This window comes from Lepisma saccharinum, chromosome 10 (genome assembly GCF_977018435.1).
Source record: "Lepisma saccharinum chromosome 10, izLepSacc3.1, whole genome shotgun sequence".
Lineage (NCBI taxonomy): Eukaryota > Metazoa > Arthropoda > Insecta > Zygentoma > Lepismatidae > Lepisma > Lepisma saccharinum.
In genome coordinates this window covers 16,670,233-16,691,441 of record NC_139238.1, presented here as the reverse complement: position 1 = coordinate 16,691,441, position 21,209 = coordinate 16,670,233, and the positions used below count along the sequence as shown (strand labels likewise).

General features: G+C 36.3%; 1 protein-coding gene across 3 annotated transcripts in view; it reads left to right on the top strand.

The window, feature by feature from the left end:
* The window catches only part of LOC145993794 (uncharacterized), a 43,289-nt gene that overhangs the window by 7,757 nt on the left and 14,323 nt on the right, over window positions 1-21,209 (top strand). For 2 of the 3 annotated variants that reach the window (XM_083129598.1, XM_083129597.1), the window contains exons 2-5: window positions 4,651-7,584; window positions 11,319-11,447; window positions 15,046-15,160; window positions 17,237-17,357. In XM_083129598.1, coding sequence (XP_082985724.1) covers window positions 4,714-7,584; window positions 11,319-11,447; window positions 15,046-15,160; window positions 17,237-17,357 — 3,236 coding nt within the window. In that variant the 5' untranslated portion in view covers window positions 4,651-4,713. The remainder of the gene's footprint in view (window positions 1-4,650; window positions 7,585-11,318; window positions 11,448-15,045; window positions 15,161-17,236; window positions 17,358-21,209) is intronic. The other variant, XM_083129599.1, reaches the window with a different exon arrangement.

The window sequence follows — 21,209 nt, the reverse complement described above, 5'->3', positions numbered from 1 at the left end:
TCATTGCAGAAGTAAATTTGAAGCTTGGAGAAACTGATTAGCACAATTAGTTTCACTAATTGTTATTTACTGGAGAAATTATGATTTAAAGAGTATCTTACGCAAGTATTCATGCTTCCCAACAAGCAGCCATTGTTGGTTTATGGTTGTCTCAGACCCAGACTACTGTGTGAGGCTTGAGAGGGTTTCGTGTTTGAGACCAGATACACATTATGTGATTAGCTCTTAGAAACATTTACGGACACTATTTTAATACTAAGAACCCTAAACCAGACCTGCCTAAGCTAACAACAAAATTATTTAAGGATGTTACATTAATGCTAAGATCTCTATACTTGCCCTGCCTAACAATGGAACCATTTAGAAACGTAAAACCCCATTGCATGTCACATCACTTGACGTAGTAGTCCATATCCAAGACAACAGTAAATAAGTGGCTGCTTCCTAAGAGTTTCCATATTGGAGTATATTGAAGAAAAGATGTGTCTCGACTGAACACGCAGTAAGTAATCACAGCCGACAAAGTGTTTGTGTGACATGAATAGAATGTGTACACTGATTTGTTTGGAATTAAACAGTTGGAACTTCACCACTAGCATGAGTCCGTGGAAAGATAAATTTATTTTTATTGGCACCTAAGTGCTTTACCTAATGGCGAGCTAAAAAAATAAATCTCTTGCAAGGTAACATTTATATGATAAAAAATATTCCACAAACAAATCCCTCGGTGATGTGGTGTGGATTTCATGGAGTGTTACTGGTCAATGGAAGTCACACATTGTTTTTTTTGATTGTCATTGTTTTTATTATTATTATGAACACAGTAGATTACAGGCTAGTACAGTACAGTTAAGACAGTAATTTAGAGTTTATTTTATTTTGTACAATTCAGTGGATGTCATCTGTGGAATGTAATTCAACCAAATTCAGGAATTCCGAAATCGATTCCAAATATCACCATGAACCAACAGTGACTATAAGCAATATATGCCTCTTCATAGGTAATATGGTGAAAACATATACATCTATTTAGGACTCGTCTGGACCTTTGGCCATCGTCAGCGCAACAGTTTTCAAAATTTCCTCTCCTTTCGAAAAACCACTGTGATATTCCAAAATATGAAAAATTATATATGCTTAGAATTCATTTCAGAGTATTCACCTGAATCTTCGTGTGGTTTGCTTTCCCTGTTGTCGATATATTATCAATAGTTTAATAGACTTATGTAACCGCGAAACTAGTGAGAATATCTAGGCAACAGTGAAAGCAAACCGCATAAAGATTCACATGAATGCTCTAGAAGGAATTCTAAGTATCGACTTTCGAATATATCAGCAGTTTTTCGAAAAGAGAGGACATTTTCAAAACTGTTTCGCTGTTGTCAGCCGAAGGCCCAGCCACTTCATTGTGGTTCAAAGTTATCCCTCCCCTCCTTTTCCCTGGACATTGGTCTATGTGAGATACAATTATCAACATTGTTTTGATGGAATGTTAAGCAGTGGATAAATTGCAGTGGTTCTGGACTCTAATATCAGGTTGAACACAGTTACAGAATAAAGCAGATGAAATAGATGCACCCATGGTGATTTCCAACTTAATTTTAAGCAGTGATCTTCCTTTTCCTTTAATTCATAAATAAGATATCATATATTTAATCACGATACCATACTGAACTTTCAAAGGCTATCACCATTTCTTTAAATGATCTTCCTGTGATCATAAATAATCTCTGAAAGAATAACATGATGATGATTTTAACCATTGAACCTTGTTGCATCCAGTGAAAGGCGGGAGGTCATTCCATGCCAAATGATCCAATAGTGGTTTAACTATCGTTACCACAATTTCCACCATAATTTTCGTACTTATGATGCAATTTTAAGCAAAACATACTTAAATATCATAGAAAGTATACTTCATTAGCTACAGAATGAATTTTGTTTCAAGTCTCTAGCTCTAATGGTTTTTGAGATATTAAGGTTTCTGCAAAGTGCTAAATGAACAAAAAAAAGCCATGCGCCATGTTGGAAAAATGGCTGCCCCAGGAGAAGTAAAGACAATATATTTTTTTAACATTCGTTTTGATATCCAGAAACATGTACGAGGGTGGTTTGAAAAGTTCTCGGAATGGAATTGAAAGAAACGACTTACAACAGTGAATTTTTTTTTATTATTCAATGTAGTCTCCCTGTACACTAATGCACTTGGTCCAGCGATGTTCCAATGCCTTGATCCCATCTCGAAAATTAGATTCCTCCAGGCCTGTGAAATACGTGTCAACTTCAGCTATTAGTTCTTCCTTTGAAGAGAATCTCCGTCCACCGAGGAAACTTTTGAGTTTGGGGAAAAGATGGAAGTCTGAGGGAGCCAAATCAGGCGAATAAGGCGGATGTGGCAACAATTCGTAACCAAGTTCATGAATTTTTGCCATGGCAACGACACTTGTGTGAGGGTGCATTGTCCTGATGCAAGATGATTTTCTTTCTTGCCAAACCTGGCCTCTTTTCCTGTATCTTATGCTTTAGTTGGTCGAGGAGATTAGCGTAGTATTGTCCCGTAATTGTTTGACCAGTGGGAAGATAATCGATCAACAGAATCCCTTTCGCATCCCAAAACACTGACGCCATTCCCTTTCCGGCCGACCGTATTGCCTTTCCTTTCTTTGGTGGTGGTGAATCAACATGTTTCCACTGCTTTGACTGTTGTTTTGTCTCTGGGGTATAGTAGTGAACCCACGTTTCATCTGTCGTCACAAACCGGCGCAAAAAAATCTGTTTGGTTTCTATTAAAACGAGTCAAACATTGTTCGGACATGTCCACTCTGATGCGTTTATGGTCCTGTGTTAAAAGTCGCGGCACCCATCTTGCAGATAATTTTCTCATATCCAATTCAACTGTTAAAATGTGATACGCCCGTTCGGATGACATTCCTATAGCTTCAGCAATTTCACGCACTTTCAGTCGGCGATCCTCCATGACCAATTTATGCACTTTTTCAATAATTTCTGGGGTAGTAGCACATTTTGGGCGAGCACTACATGGATTATCTTCTAAGCTGTCCCGACCAAATTTAAACTCGTTTGTCCACTTTGCAACAGTTGAATATGAAGGAGCAGAGTCCCCCAGTGTGTTCAGAAAATCGGCATTAATTTCCTTTGCTTTCATACCTTTCTTTACGAAGTACTTAATCACCGCTCGAATCTCGATTTTTTCCATCTTCACAAAGCACTGCACGGGAACAACTACAAAGTGACGTCTGCACCACAGATCTCTACCCAGAACACTGACGCGCCACGTGTTTATTAATAAAGGATGGCCTATTACTATGCGGGAACCTCATTGTCCTAGCAATGACATCTGGTGGTGATTCCGAGAACTTTTCAAACCACCCTCATACAAATGTATGTACTAAAAATGAACTTTTTCTAAAATGGTCATGCAACTAATTATTTTAAAATTGGTTCATTTGGCATGGAGTGACCCAGGGAAAAGCAAAGAAAAGGACGAACTTGTTTGTTTAATCATTAGTGCAAAAGAGGAGTGTAGCATCAAATCATCGCATACAAAATATTGCCAATAAAACATAGAATGACAAATTCGAATTGCATGTTACTTTAAGATGTCTGGTGGATAGTATAAGGTTCACACCTCCTTAATTACTCTATTGTCATCATTAGGAGGATCCAGATAACTTATTCATAATCAAAAGGATTATATTTTATTTGAGTGAATGAAATGTTGACATCATTTTTGCTATCAGCATTTTCTTGTTATGTTTTGACATAAAACTCAAGAGAGTACCTTGTGCACAGCAGTAATGTCAGCTGATTAAAGCATTTTGAACTGCAAAGTCCTTGTTACCTTGTTAGCATTAAGTGCTACCCGGTGAAGTATTCTTTTCAAATGTTAGTTAATGGTAGAGCTGGTGGGAAATGTCAAATTAGACATTATTTTATTTTAATTTTTTTGTGTTCAGTGCAAGTTTTAAGAATTGAATGAAAAGCACCAGTGAAGCAGTGGCAGGTGCACCAGCATTCTCAGTTTAGAAGCAAGCAGGATGTTCCAGAAACTCAAAATAATATACAATTTGCTTACTGTTACTTTTTCCACCAAGTGCACAAGCTACTTTATATGTTTTGGCTTCAGCAAGATAAGAGTGGATCCAGTGGTGGCAATTGGGTCCCAAAACGGGAAAGGGGGCAAGGTGCCAAAACTATGGGGGCAAACACAGTATATTTCCCTTTGTAGATTTAGCATAGTGCGGGGGCAAAAGTTGCGAAAAGTGGGTTGGGCAACTGCCCCCCCTTACTGCCACTGGGTGGAGTGGATCACATTATTTCTTTGTAGAGATTTTAGTGAAAAATTCAGGTTTGACCAGAACTTAAACCTCTGATATACTGTGCTCAATCAACTATGCTACCCTGTTTTTGCCTGATTTTTTTGCTTCCACAGTTTCTCCAAAAATATTCCTATCTCCCCTTCTGTTTCCCCGCTCATTTTTTTGTCATTGTCACTAGCCCTTCGTACTCAAAGGGATTTTAATATAGTTTAGCGAAGACTGTAAATTTTTGCTGATGTAGTCTAGAAATAACCCTATTTTTCTTCAAAGCAATACTTGGAAACATCATACATATTATTTTTATTTACAGGTGAAGATTGGAGATTGTACGTGAAAATTGCAAGCAATTGGATAATGATAATTGTTAAGATAAATGAGCAGGAATCCATCAATTAAGTCAAACCACGAAGATTTTGAAATATACAAAGAGGATGAACAAGAAAAATGCCCCGTATTGTCTATGTTCACAAATTATAACTTCGTTACTGCGTCGGAAGAAGACGGCCCTCCACAACTTCTACCAGAGGTAATCGTTACGAGAAGCAAAGGAAGCAAAATGGTAAACACAGCACCAGACAGTGAGAAGAAGCACCGGACATTGACAAAGAAAGACTGTGGGAACATGGTGAAGAATGCAGAACGATCTCCGACGAAATCAAAATGTAATCTCAGAAAGTCCAATAGCTTGCCTACTAAGATAAAGCATGGACTTGAAAGTGACATCATTGATGGATTTGAAATCTTATCATTTAAAACAAAACGTGATATGCTAAGTTATGCCAAAGAAGAATCTTGTATTTCCAAAGAGCAAAATCCAGTGGAGATTTCAGCAAACGTGAATCCAGTAGAGATCGTTGCAGATGAGAGTGAGGTTAGTAAAGTAGGAAGCACGCCTGAGAAGAAACGAGGCAGACCTAAGAAAATTGTGAACTCAGAATTGGAAGTTGTCCGTGAAGAAAATTGTTCTACGCCCAGTAAGGAAGCGAATGACACAATGAAGAATATTTCTCCTGTAAATGACAGTGGATATCCAGACTTTAGAAAGAAAACTCCTAACATGAACATATGTTCCCCTCGTGTAAAGAAAACTCCTAACAAGAACATATGTTCCCCTCGTGTAAAGAAAACTCCTAACAAGAACATATGTTCCCCTCATGTTCAGTCCATTTTAAACCATGGACTGAGTAGATCTGAATCTGTAGTGAAGAAGAACAGCAATAAACCAGAATTTACTCCTCTTTTTTTAGTAAATGATAATTGCAATGGTCATCTGATGTCAAATCAAGATATGTGCATGAATGTGAACCACTATGAGACATTACCTCATAATAGGAGTTTAAATGAAGATAAAAGCAAATTTGAAAAATTTTGGGGAAGAATTCCTGAGGAGCCACCTTTGAAGGGTATCTCATGTTCCACCCCCACACACATAACTCCTCATTCCAATGCAGGAAATACTCCTGTAAAGAACAGTGGAAGTCCAAAGTTTCAGAAGAAAACTCCTACCAAGAATGTCCGTTCCCCTTGTGTTGAGTCCCTTTTAGACCGTGGACTGAGTATTTCTGAATCCATAGTGAAGAAGAACAACAATAAACCGGAAATGATTTCTCTGTTAGTAAATAAAAAGTTCGGGATGTCAAATCAAGATAAGTGCATGAATGTTAACCGCCATGAGACAATTCCTCACAATAGAGGGAGTTTAAATGAAGATAGGAACAATACGTTTGAAACATTTTGGGGAAGAAGTCCCGAGGAGCCATCTTTTAAATGTAGCTCATGTCCCACCCCCACACCCATAATTTCTTATACCAATTCAACAAATACAGGACATACTCCTGTAAATGACAGTGGAAGTCCAAACTTCAGGAAGAAAACTCATAACAAGAACATATGTTCCCCTCATGTCGAGTCAGTTTTAGACCATGGACTGAGTACATCTGAATCCATAGTGAAGAACAACAGCAATAAACAAGAAATAATTTCTCTGTTAGTAAATGAAAATTGCAAGGGCCATCTGATATCAAATCAAGACAAGTGCACGAATGTGAATCACCATGAGGCATTACCTCAAGATAGAAACAGTTTAAATGAGGATAGGAACAACAAATTTGAAACATTTTGGGGAAGAAGTCCTGAGGAGCCACATTTGAAGGGTAGTTCATGTTCCACCACCACACCCATAATTCCTCACACCAATTCAGTGAATACAGTAGAGGACACAGTAAATAAACCTTTCCAGTTTCAGATACAACGAGAGTCTGTTTCAACTGTAACTGGGGAAACTTTCAATGTGCAACAGGATTCAAGCAGTTCCTTTCTTACACATTCACAACCGTACATTCTGGGCACAGCATACAACTCTCCATCAATGAACACATTTGAACCAAGTACTTCAGTTGGAAGATGCAGTGGTTCAAATCTCAACAATAACAATGAAGATTTAAGCAAACGAAAACCTCAAATTCTTGAAAATCCAGTACAATGCAGTGCGGACGGAAACGTGAACTTACAGCATGTCATGTTATCTTGCTTTCTTTATAAACTATTTACTTCATTCCAAGAACTTCGTTTGTTCTTCACTCTTCTGGGGTTTAACACAAGTTCAACCAATATGTCTAACAATAGATTTGATTTCTTTACACCTATGTTCAGTGGACTGTTTATGTTAAGATTGCTCTCATTCCTTAATCAACAAGGAGCTTCTGATGTGTTGAGTGAGGTCCAGAGTAAGAATACCGATCACCATACCTCATCGGAACACAATAATATTACTTCTGAAAAAGTCACTGAAGATAAGACTAAATATGAGACTGAAGTTTCTGAACAGGGTACAGCAGCAGATAACTCTTGTGAGACGAACTCGATGCATAGTAATATTAGTTTTCAAAAAGTCACAGAGGATGAAGCTAACTGTAAAACTTTCGATGTTTCTGAATCAGGCAAAACAACAGACAGTCTACACAATAGCCCTTGCGAGAACCAAAGAGAGGAGTACAGTACAAGCAAATTTCAAGGTACTGAGCCAGAGAAATTGGGTATGGGCAGTGTAAGCCTTGTGGAGCAACTTTCATCTACAGACTGGACTGAGTGTAAAGAATCGTCAAGTGAAGTTGACCCTGATAGGCATCCTTTAAGTCCTTCAGTCACCTCTGAGGATTCCTCGCCAAATTCAGTTGCAGTGAACACTGAGACTAACAGCGAAATCGACTGCTTGAAGATACCAGATGGTCTGCAGAATTTACAGGTAAATTTATTTGCTGTTTATTTGTGTAGAGAAAACCAAGCTTTTTGTATACCCACTTGCACAGATAGGCTAATCGGGACTGGATCCGAACCACTCAAGCCGATCTCCATGGTGGAATGGTCAGCATAACTTGCTGCAAAAGTCAAGTGAAGTTAACTGTTTCACAATTGAAGGGCTTGGGGGTAAATCATTGTCATTGACAGTTTGGTCAAAATGTTGAAATGTTGCACACCCATGGACATCCACAGGATTTTTTTCAGGGAGGGGCAACCAAGATAATTTTTACAGGGGGGCAAAGGTGGCATATTTTCCCCCATAATGGTGATGCCCCCTGAAAAATAAAACCCTGCTTCAGTCTGTTCCTTCAATGCCCTTAGAATAATTAATATAAATTACTGTGCCGGATATTCATTTTCTGGGGGATTGTGCCCTCCCTTCCTTCCTTCCAGACATTCATATGCACACCATGTCTTTTGTACATAAGATATGAAATTTCAATGTTTAATGACCATTTAGATTGTTTTGTTAAAAATTGTAAATTCTACAAAATATTCTATTTGGAAATTATATTTCATGTAAAAGAAGTAAGATACATATATTCAGGTGCACTCTCCACAGAATATAAAAGTCAGCTGTTGTTGGAATTTATAACATGATACAAGGAATTGAAATATTCTTCTACCTATTAATATATTCGTTGATTGTGTTAACAAATTATGAGATGTAACTTCAATACTCATATATAAGTTTAAAGTCCTGCTTGTCATAAAATGTTTAAATCTTCATGTTTAACATTTAGAAATATTTGAATATCAGTATTTTTATTATGTGCTATTTAGTGATGATCTGTGATGAGCTGGTAACATTGGCTGGTTGGTGATAAATAGAAGAAAAAACAGAATATCTGATACTAAAGTATTGTAGTAGAAAGGCTTGATATTCAGTACTGAAAATAATATTTATGTCTAGGAGAAGAACTAGTGACATCTGATAAAGCATTATGACCTCTTATAGTTGTCAATTCTTTCATTTATATGGACTGCATTAGTGATGATGCAATGGAAGCCTGAAATCGCCATATTGGATTAGATATAGCTAATGTAGTATCCATTGGCATCCTAGTGAACAGATTATGTCCAGTGCTCAAATATGCAATGTTAGTGCACTTTGGATATCATCTGTTGTTGTTAAACTTGTTTCAAGTGAATGATCAATTTTAAGCATTTGATGATCTACTTCATCTTAATAATAAAAAGAATAAAGTCTTTCTTACATTGAAAAATCATCTTATAGAAGAATTCACAACTGAATACTTAAGAAATGAGACAATTTGTTCTTAGTAAAGAGATTTAAGTCAAGAATATGTTTATAGCTTAAGTTCTGTTGAATTACAAATGTAATTTATCATTTCTTCATAATTTGTCAGTGTTCTTGCAACTTGGCGTAGAGAACATAAACTTTTATAGAAAATAGTTACAACACTGAATATATTCATATTTGTGTTACTGTGCTAAGACACTTCTTATGCTTTTGATTGGTCACATATACTCTAAGGTGTACATATGTGCTTGGCTGTACCAATCAGATGTCTTCTTTCCATTGAGTACTGCATAACCTATGAGGCAAGCAGGGTATAAAATAATTACTAAATTGCTTTCACATTTTACTGTTGCATTATTGCCATGAGACAAGGTATAATTTAAGATTTCCATGTTAATTTAGCATCGTGTTTCATTAGTGTGATGAAATTCACGGTCTTGGGCTTATTTTCATTTGATTACTCTCTGGGTACTTCAACCAATTTGCACATGTGCCTCGTACTTCATGATTGTAGATATATTGTGTATAAATATTTGTATATTTTATTTTTCTTCATTTGTTTTCAACAATGTTGAATAAACGTAATATTCATTTGGTTAACACACAAAGTGTAAGACTTAATATTTAAAGGTGATCTGTAAATATCTGGTAAAGTCAGGAATTTGATTTGGCAAAGAAGAGTGCTGACATTGATTATGTAACTCTATCAATCCAGTCATTTCTTTCTTTTTGTGAGGCTTTATTTTAAATAAATTATAAAAAAAACTCAATGTTTATCTCTGAGTGTAAATGACCACGTTTAACCTTTAGAGGATAAGCTATATACCTATGTTACCAGCACATGCATTCTGCAAAGGACGGATTGTGTAACTGTGTTACCACCTACCTCCACATGACAGCAATAACAGATCATTTCTTAAAAACTACACACGCAAGATATTTCAGTTCTGTCTTAATTGTTAATTTGTATTCATATGAAGGTATTACAAACTGTAATGACAAAACAACATATTAATGTTACTATTATTAACAAAAACAATTTTAAAATGTCATTTTTTTTACCAACATTATGGGATAGAACTTCTAAGTAGGGTATTACTCTCCAACCACCACTTTCTCAATAATATATTTTATGTTTACATGTAATAATGAAAAGAAAGGAACTTGTTCACAACATGCAACAATTAGGGGTCCAGTGGGAAACATGGGAAACGTCCAATTTTAAAATTACCCAAAACTTAGTTTTCTAATTTTTTTTGCACATTTTCCACTTTTGTTTTCAAAATTGGTGAACAGGCACTATATGTCCTCAAAGAGTCGTCTTTTGTCATAGGGTCAATACTTGCAGCAATTTTCTGGATTTTTCCCATATCTTGGTAACACTGCTTTTTTTTATACATTGTTATTATTTTTTTGACCAAGAAGTATAAGCCTGCTTTCAATGTGCTGCTGCATACTAGAATTTTTCATTCACTTTGGTCTGTTGTGGTGGTGACATGGGTGTACATACAATTTTTTGTGCAAAATTTCAATTTTCTTCTTGCTTTAACTTTCATTATTGGAATAAAGGTACAGGGTATAAATTTCACTTCGTTAAAATTCCTGTCATTCTCAAAGAAACAACTGATTTCATCTCTCGCAGTTGTTGAGCTTTTTTTTGTTTGTGGTGGGGGGGGGGGAACGCTGCAGCAAGTTTGAAGAGCGGGGTCCTGAAAAGTTTTTGTCCGTAGAGGCTAATATATGGGAGAATCCAAAATCTCCTAGACTGGTAGTTCGTCGTCGATTTTGATTTTTCTTCAGAGGGGGCAATTGACACGTCCTTTCCCATTGCTCAAGTATTTATTGTTATTAATTATCTTTTCTCTTGTGCAAATGTTTATTGTTCTTTAATATTAATTTCTGTAATTTACCTATCACTGATAATGTCAGGATAGTGACTAACCTGTATATACTTATCTTGTTAAGAGCTGTTGCCATGGCAATTACGAGTGTCTTTTGTCTTGACTTGGAGGTTTGGGCTGGGTTTTTGAAATAGAGTGATCAAGTTGAATTGTAAGAAGTTTAATTTGTTTGAGTGACATGGATTATATGTTAGAAATATAAGTATTTAGTTTGCAAAGAAGTAAAATAGACTTCCTTTTTCTTAGTGCAAACTTAACTGTGATTTTTATTTGGTTTGAACAACGAAGAGAGATATTACCCCATACCCTGAGAGGCATCACGTGTATGCTTTCGAGTCTTTCATGTGAACTTATTATTTGTTCTTTTAGTTAAATCATGTTCTTTTGACTAAAGAACATGTCAACCGCAATAAAATATTACCTGTAATTTTATATAATTATTATTTTTTATGAATCTTATTGGCACAATGCATTGTTCATACTTAAAATTAGGTTTATTGTTTAATATTCCAGGAAACAACTCCACAAAAACCAAAATCTATCCAGGAAGAAAAGGATGAGAACATGGCCGATAAAGGCTCAAAATCTGTTGTGACTGGTGGACAGTATGATGAGTTTGTACTAGAATTACTAATGGATGTGGTAAGTGTTTGTTGCAATTACTGTAATATAACATCTTGTTGTTCACTATGATAACTTCTTGACTACAAACCATTGCCAGTACACTGGTGTTCATGTGGAGTTTCGTATGGGTTTAATATTTGGTAAGGGTCCCCGATGACGCAGTGGTAGCGTCGCCGCCTTGTAATCAAGGGGTCCCGGGTTTGATACCCGTTGGAGGCACAAGTGGTTCGGATCCCACTTTAAACTGTAGGTCCAGTCCCGATTAGCCTTACTGTGCATAAAGTGGACTTAAAACACCAACTCAACAACAACAATATTTGGTAGGGATGGTCTGATAATGAAACTTTTCCCAATACCAATATAAATTCATAGTTGGGAAAAGAGAAACGCGATAGTAGATAAATACGGAGAAATTAGTACTCACTTCATCCGTGAAAGTATCCTCATTGGAACGATGATGGTGGCAGTGGCCACTGAAATTTTATAGAACAAAGAAGAAAAAGCAGTTTTGCAGATAAAGTGAGTATTAGTTTCCCCGGATTTACCAATATAAATGTTACCAATCTCGTATAAAATTGCAAGTGTTCCATTGAGAACCTGAATAGTGCATCATGTCTTAAATTAGTGTGTGTATCAAAATGTTTGTATTGAGTTTTGCCTTGAAAAAGTTTGAGTTTAATCCATATTATACATAGGTGGTAGGGCTGAGCCAATACCAGTGAAATCTGTATGGGAAAGTATGAGTTGGAATTCATTTACTGATACTTCTCCATCATTTTCATCTTTTGCGCGGTCCGCAAAAATGCCACACAATGCCACATTTTTGCAGACTAATTATGAAAATGATGCAACATTTGAATTTTTCATTTATTTTTGCACCAGCATTATGAAAAGAGAAAATAGTTTTGTGTTTACATACCAGTTATTTTAATATTTTGATGTGGTTCTTAAATACTTTAATTCAAGTTTATGCATATAATTGGAGTTGAATACTCGCCCACTATTACAATTTTCAAGCATCGGTATGGGTATCTGTAGGAATCAATGTATCAGCATTGGTATGGGTATCTGTGGGAATCAATAATAGTATCAGCATCAGTATGGGTATCTGTGGGAATCAATAATAGTATCAGCATCAGTATGGGTATCTGTGGGAATCAATAATAGTATCAGCATCGGTATGGGTATCTGTGGGAATCAATAATACACTGCTGGACAAAATAAACCGGACACTTGCATTTTTTGTGATAACACAATAGGTCGATAAAAGCTCTGATTCGAAGGCTAACTAAATGTTGCAGAAACTGAATTAAGTACGAATGCATAAACAAAGTCCGAGCCTATGAATGGTGCATATGGTACTACATGATCTGCCAAACATTCTGTAATATACCTGCGAGCTGTCATTGCAATTCAGATGTCAAATATTAAGGTGTCCGGTTTTCTTTGTCCAGCAGTATAGATACACCAATAGTATGGGTATCTGTGGGAATCAATAATAGATACACCAATAGTATGGGTATCTGTGGGAATCAATAATAGTGTCAGCATTGGTATGGGTATCTGTGGGAATCACTATGACTAATTATACTGTGTGTTTCAAAAGTTGCGCAACCCAAACTTTGGTCTCTTATAACATGAAAACCGTAAGGGATATTTTTTTAACTGTTTAACATTATCAATTTACTCTTTAGAGAAAATTCAATAAATTAATAAATGGCAGAAGTCAGCATTAAAATGTTTCCAGAATTCCACTTTTGGGTGAGAAAAATATGTAAGAAATTATTGAAGGGTCATAATGAGACATCTGATGTCTGATGCCATATTAATCTGCCATTTTTCAACCAATATTGGTCATTTGATGAATTTGGGATTGGCAATTATATGGGTTACGTGAAAAAGTGCCATTTTAGGGGCGCATTGCCTTAGGTGACAACACCAGCGGGCAAAATTTTGTTAGGTGACAACACCAGCGGGCAAAATTTTGTTGACAGATGCAAGCAACAGGTACTTAAATTTAAATATTGGCCATACATTTCCATGAAGAAAACACTTTTCCTGTAGAGTTACATTGTACGGTGTTTCAGATTCCACTTTGAAGGCCCAGTCCTGATCAGTCTCTCTGGCCACAATTGTACCTAAAATGAACCCTTGTAAGTGTCTTGATGTGTATCTCTCCCTTTTTTGTCTCTGTGTGTGTGTGTTTTATTTCCAAATGAGGAATTAAGTCTTGCAGGTGAAATTAAAACAAGAATTGTCCAGAAAAATATAATACATCCAGTGGCGTACGCAAGGGGGGGTTACCGGGTTTAAACCCCCCCCCTTGAGCTCTTGAAATATTATGGAAAATGCTGTAGAAAAAATTAAAAATTGCTAATTTATCACAGTCAAAGATCTGCGACAGTAATAATAATAATAATAATAATAATAATTTGGATTATTATTCCCATGCAGCATGAAGAAAAACACAACATTCCAAACACAATCTAAGCGGCCGCAAAGTTCAATTTTGCAATTTTCTTTTGACTCTTGCGAGAATTGTGAAAATTCCTTGCTTCGTCCTTATTGCAAACGTTCTTCCCGGTACTGATTTCACATCCCCTTGTGAACTCTCAAGTGATGCTGAGTCTACATCCACATCATTAAATAATGTCGAAGAAGTCTTTTGTGAATCACCTAGAAGGGATAAATGTGTTGGAATGTCTATAAACTTACTTTACAACGAAAACATAGACTCAGTGGAATTTAGCAACATGTATTGTCGCGCTTCATCATCACCCTGGGTGAGTTCCATAGGTAAAGGTAATGTAAATTCCCCCGTGTATATAGCACCGTGCCATGAAGTCACACATAGTGGTGTGGTGGGCCCCAAAGATTCTTGATCTCGAACTATTTTGCAGGTGATGTGATCAGCACCATGCTCCGGCAGCCTTCATCCCCCAAGGTTGCTCTCAGATACCCATAGGCTGGGTGCGGAGACAAGGCTGGATAAATTCCAACCAATTCCGGGAATCGAACCCGGATATCCCACGAAGTTGTCAGACTAGACCAGCGCGGCTCCTTGAATGAGTTTCATATTTCGATTATTTCAATAAATTTAATATATTTGCTTGTTTTTATGGATTTTCTTCACACTTAAAATGTCTCACTTATCATATACAAATAACCGTTGACTAGACAATTATTTTGAAACAAAAGAATTGTAATTTTGTTCTATTTCTTTCATAAATAGCAGCTGCATTAGTAATTAAACTAATTAATTAATTATAAGAATTATTAATTAATTTATTATTATTATTTATTAATTAAAGTATAATAAAACAATGGTAATGTGAATTTGTAGAAAGTTTTCGAGATAACACCCCCCTTGATGAAATCCTGCGTACGCTACTGAATACATCTGTCTGCGTTTATGTTTGTTTTTATTTCAAACTGTTTTTAATATGTAGAAAAATCAGTACATTATATTTTCAATTACATTTTATGTGTTTACAGGATATTCCATGAAAAGTTCTAGATCCATCTATGAATAAATAACTTATTTTCAGTTGAAAATAATTATGAGTGACGGATTGTTGTAAAGATATTTTCTCAGATTATTCTCTCGTCTTCCCAGGTGGATGGAGAAGTTTTAAAATTACAGAAGGAGGAAAAGCTACTCTGTAGGAAGAAAAAGATTCTTCAGATAGAACGGATGAAATTAGTTCAAAGACTCTCTCTTGTCATACAAGGTATGTATTAAGAACCTCTCAAAACATGCAGGAACTCTTGTCAATCAGAAAAGTTAAAAGAAGATTATTGTATGGTTGTAAAGTTTAGTATTAGATTTTCATATATGTAATATTTATATGGCAGAGACTCGTGTATGTGTATTCTCGTTGAAACCAGAGCCTTTTCAAGTGCACACTTTTCAAACTTGCTGCAAAGTACAAAAAAATCATTGCTCAAGAACTAATCGTCTTAGAGAGATAAAATTGGTTTTGTTTTATTTTTTAAAGAGGGTTTTTAGCAAAGTTAAAATTAATACATTGTGCCTCTAAATAATTAGTGTTAATGGAAGAAAAATGAAGAAAATTGAAATGTTTAAAAAAAATGGCCAATGTGCCCCCCTCCAATAGACCAAAGTGAATGAAAAATGTAGTATGTGGCAGTGGCACATTCCTACAACCTTGCAAAGTTTTAGTTGAAATCTGAGTGATACTTCTTGGCTAAAAAAAATAACATTGTAAAGTAGCAGTGGTGCCAGCTAATGGATCAGTTCCGGAATTTCGCTTCTAGTGTTTGCTCTATGGATTCTGGATGGACCAAATTTGGAGGGAAGCATGACAAAAGACCACTCTAGGAGGATATGTAATGCCTGTGTTGTAATTTTTAAAAATATATGTAATTTAGGAAAATTTTGATCTTTAAGCCTTAGCCCTCGCTTCCTCCCTGGTGCCTCAATTGTTGGACGTTACAGTTACATTTTTTAGTTACTCATCTGAAGAAAGTAGCTTGGTTACAGTAACACTTACTTTGAAGAGTAACTAAGTTACTAACAAATTTTAAAGTTACTTTATCCTAGATAAGATATAACTTGGATAGCAGGTTTCAGGTATGAATTGCAGGAGATGTACTTTTTATTTCAATCATGTAAAATTAACTTGAAGAAACAAAGACACACACACATAAAGAGAGTGAGAGTGAGTGCGTTCAAAAGTTCAAATTAAATCTCTTTACTTGAAGATGAACATTTTATTTCTTTCACAAAACCATATTTTTGCTATGCATATTTACTGTTGATCCAAGAAGCTGTGAAATGTCGAGCATGATTGTCCTCCATGCTCTAAAATAAATATACTTCTGGTGACATACGAGGGTAAGTCATTAAATAACAGAAATTTTATTTATTAAAAAATTATGATTAGGGCTGAACCGATACCAATGCCGATACTATTACCGATTCCCACCAATACCGATACCTGAAAATTGCAATAATTAAAATTGGTTCAAAATATTGATTAATATTGGTGTGTAAATATTCTTCAATTATATCAGAATATTAAAATAGATAATCACCAAATATAGTTTTTGTACAAAATTGGTGCAAAATAAAAAGGAAGTTTGAATTTTGCATATTTTCCAGGATAATTAGGCTCCACGAAAGTATCGAGCAGCAGCTTTGCGGACCCCCGTCAAAGACCAAAATTTTACATTTTCCCACATTATACATTCAATATTAATGGTTCCAACATAGAAAAATGCTATAAAATTTTCCTCGATTTTACATTTTCCCTCATTTTAAATTTTTTCAGCTTGGTCCCCTGAAAAACGTAAAATCGAGGTTCCACTGTACTTTGAACGGAAGAAACCATGTGTAAATGTTAACGTAGCTGTTTAGTCCAAAGCAGCACTAGAGTAAAGCAAATATTTTTTATTAGTTGTAGTACTGATTCAGTATTCTACTTGTAGACATGTGTAAGATAATAAGTAATACAAATGCATCATGACTTATTTTAAAAATTAAATATGATTCATAGTACTCTCCTCTCACACAGCTTCGAGAATATCCACTGGTAACAAAAATAAATAAATAAATAAGTTGCTGCATTAGTGAAAGGGGGATGAGTGCTCTTGAAGGCATCATACAAAATGGTCAACATAAAATTACTATGAATTTGAAAGTGAGTTAAATTCACATTATATTTGAACGCTAACTCTCTTTTGCTAGTGACTATGTTACCACCACTCCATACTTTAATAATTTAACTTTTATGTAACATATTGTTTACACCAAGCAAATATATTAAAAGAAGTGTTCCTTATAGGTACACCACCATGTGTAAGAAAACAGGTGCTATCCACAATACGGGAATCAAACAGAAAGATGAAGGAAGCACCAACAACAAGAAGAAAGCTAGACTTTTCTGCCTTGCAAGTAACACATAGGTAAGTTAAATGTATACCTCATGAAAAGGTGTTATCTTTTCCCATGTTGCTTTCATCTTTTGAAACTTAATAATTTCATAGAAATGCTGCATGCATTGTCTGCAGATTGATGGATTCTCAATCCACATCTCGAATCTTGATTTTTGTACCCAATGTTTTAATATTGGATTCAGTACATTTTCAAATACTGCATTTCTTACCCAATTCCCAAGTCCTAGATTTGATACTTAATTCTCAAATTCTGAATCCTCTATCTAGTGCTTGTATTCCAGATTCACAGTCAAATTTTCAAATTCTGTATTTGTTACCAGATTTACATGCCATGCATTTGATACAAAGATTATCAAATCCTAGGTTTTCTACTAGGTTCTCAAATTGTGAATTTGTTACTATTATCTTTTCTTATTTATATATATAAATAAAAATCCCGGTCACCAGGTCACCTTGGCGACTAAAAATTTCAGCCTGGCAACCATGATATTTTGCTATAATATGTACGAAATTTTGATGATTCTAAGTTCAAATTGCAGTACAACGTTAGTTAGTAAATATTTTTTTTTATCAACGTTGTGAACATTCCATAGAGTCTGTAACAATTTCTTACCCTTTGTTCCCCAACACCCAATTTCCTGCTTTCTCAAATGATTTAGCGATGTTTTGAATACCTTGATGCTCAGCATCTTATACAGTGTGTTTCAAAAGTTGCACAAACCAAACTTTGGAAATGTATATCGTGAAAACCATAAGAGATATTTACACCGGGTTTTCTGCATTATAAAGCCTCATCCATTGAGATATTTTTCAATGCTTAAAATTATCAGTTCACTCCGTACAGAAACTTATATAAGTTAATAACTGACGGAAACCAGCATTCAAATCTTTCCAGAAATGAACTGAGTAAGAAAAATATGTTAGAAATTATCGAAGGGTCATAATTAGAGATCTGATGACTGATGCCATGTCAGTCTGTCATTTGCGACTATCTATCCCATCTTGTTATTGTTTTTATCTTTTTTTATCTTTGTTTCTACCTTTATGTTGTTTCAGTGTAAAATGGCCAAATAAGACTGTATCTGAAACTCTGAGTAAATAAATAAATATTGGTCATGTGCAACATTTGATGAATTTTTGACTGCCCATTTTATGGGTTGAGTGAAAAGTACCATTTTTGGGACATATCTCCATATATGACAACACTAGCAGTTCGAAATATTGCCAACAGTCGCATGCAAGATGTGTCTAATTATTGGCTATACATTTACGTGAAAATTCGTAAATCAAGATTTTGTGCCGAAATTGGACTCGAGAGAATCCTAGGCTGCCCCTGGTTACATTGAATTCTCTTCGCTCACTTTCGCCTGTCTCTGTGCCTGTTTTTTAATTGATTCAGCATGGCGTATCATTGGAGCAGTGCGTGTGCATTGCTGAAGAGTATTTTACTACTCATTCTTACACACATGTGCAAGAGGTTTTCCAATAAAAAAGCCCTGCTTCTGCTGTACCTCACAAAGTAACTTACAACCAGTCAAACACCCAACAAATGATCCCACAAATTGTTTAAAAGTTGGTATTTGTTGTTGAAAATCAGTTCTCAGATGTTTTCAGCAAATTAACAATGTTTTTTAAAATAATGTAATTGCTTTTATTTAGATAAATACTAACATAAATTTATGAACCCAGTGATAGCCTACAGGATTAGTATAGTGCAGAAACCCCGGTGTAAATATCTCTTATGATTTTCATGCTATAAATTTTCAAAGTTTGCATTGCGCGACTTTTGAAACATACTGTAGTATGCACAATTGCTAGTAGGTGGTTTCCTGGTGCCTGATTCTCAGAGCTGGCACCTAGCTTTGAAGAAAATTTTTCGAGCAATATTATATATATATATAACACCATTAAGCCTTGTTTCCATGTTTATGAAAAAATATAAATATGCTGACCAAGGCTGACCAAGTACAGATACAGAGTCTGGTGAAGACCTTGCTAGAAGGTTGAAACGTTACGTTTATGTTTTTAATAAAATAAATTACTGCCTTGGTCAGCATATTTATATTTTTTCATATATATATATATATATATATATATATATATATATATATATATATATATATCATCTCCTACCCAAACCAGCCAACACCTCTGTTCACATCTACCCAAACCAGCCAACACCTCTGTTCGCAAAAAATGGGAAAGGGCCTATATATCGGCCATGAGTGCAACCACTCCACCTGGCCTGAACAAGGCCACCCAGTAATGCCCATCCCTCACCCACCTTCCCCCCCCCCAAACCATCCCGTCCCTCCCGCCATCCCAACTCTTCCTACACACACACAGTTTATGACGAGCCTGGTGACGAAACAGTGTTTTTTTTTCGTTCCACGCACCGCTTCTTCTTCGATGGGGACCTGGCAACTCTGCAGTGCCCCAACTTCCGGTTCCGTCTATTTCTTCTCACACCGATGATGCTATAAATTAGCGAAAATTTTGAATTTTTCTACTGTCCGGTGAGTGTTTCCTTTTACCTTCTTTGATTTATATATATATATATATATATATATATATATACACTAATGATGAAGGAGACAGTAAACACTTACCACACGAAGAGAAATTATTCAATATTTCGCGATCTATGTCGCATTTTCAAGTTGAAGAAGAAAGATCGGCGTTACTAAGAGAAGAGGCACAGAATACTGACCGTAGCGTCTCTACGATCAGTGTTGCCAGAAACAGTTGATAGATCACGAGAAGTACTTTCACCAGTGTTTACTGTAAGGTGGGTGGGTAATTGGTGGGTAATTTTGGGGAGGAGAGGAAAGGGTTACTGGTTGGCTAGGTTGAGTCCGGGGGGTATAGTGGTGTGCATGCCTGTTATGTAGGCCCTTTCCCAGTGCCTGCGGAAAGATGTGTCAGAGCGGGGGGGGGGGGGTAAAAGATGGATGATGGCAACACGGAAGCAGTCATTGAAGGTGGTGTTATGGCTGTTGGTGTGGATGGCAACAGTGAAATCGGAGTTTTGGGTGGAGGAACGGTGATTATTAATCCTTAGGTTCAAGGGGATGGAGGTTTCGCCTATGTAGAAGTTGCCGCAGATTTGACAGATGAGGGTGTAAATTAGGTTGGATGAGTGGCAGGTGCCCTTAGGGTGAAGGGTGAACTCGCCTGCCGCTGTGGGGATCGGGAGGGTGCGGGAGGTGATGAGTATGGGGCAGGTCTTGCATCTGGGTTTGTTGCACCTGTGAGCTGGGGGGAGTGGTGTGGATGGGGTGGGAGTGTTCCGGACCAAGATGTTTTTGAGGTTGGGGGGGGGGATGGAAGACGACCCTGGGTTTATCCCGAAAGATGTCCCTGGTATCAGGATCACTCTGCAGGATGGGGAGGAGGGATCACGAGTACTTCTCGTGATCTATCAACTGTTTCTGGCAACACTGATCGTAGAGACGCTACGGTCAGTATTCTGTGCCTCTTCTCTTAGTAACGCCGATCTTTCTTCTTCAACTTGAAAATGCGACATAGATTGTGAAATATTGAATAATTTCTCTTCGTGTGGTAAGTGTTTACTGTCTCCTTCATCATTAGTGTTTATCCGCCCTTCTGGCACCTTTTCTGACCCTATTCCTGTGTTATATATATATATATATATATATATATATATATATATATATATATATATATATATATATATATATATTATTCCCCTGGCTCTACAGCCCCAAAAGGGCCTTGGCCTATCTCCCCCAACTGCCAGTCTCTCTCCTACAATCCCACTTAAAGGTGTGGAGATCTTCAACCAGGAATTAGGTGACGTGAGGTTAGCACATCGCATCGAACCCTCAGCCATTGTAAGAG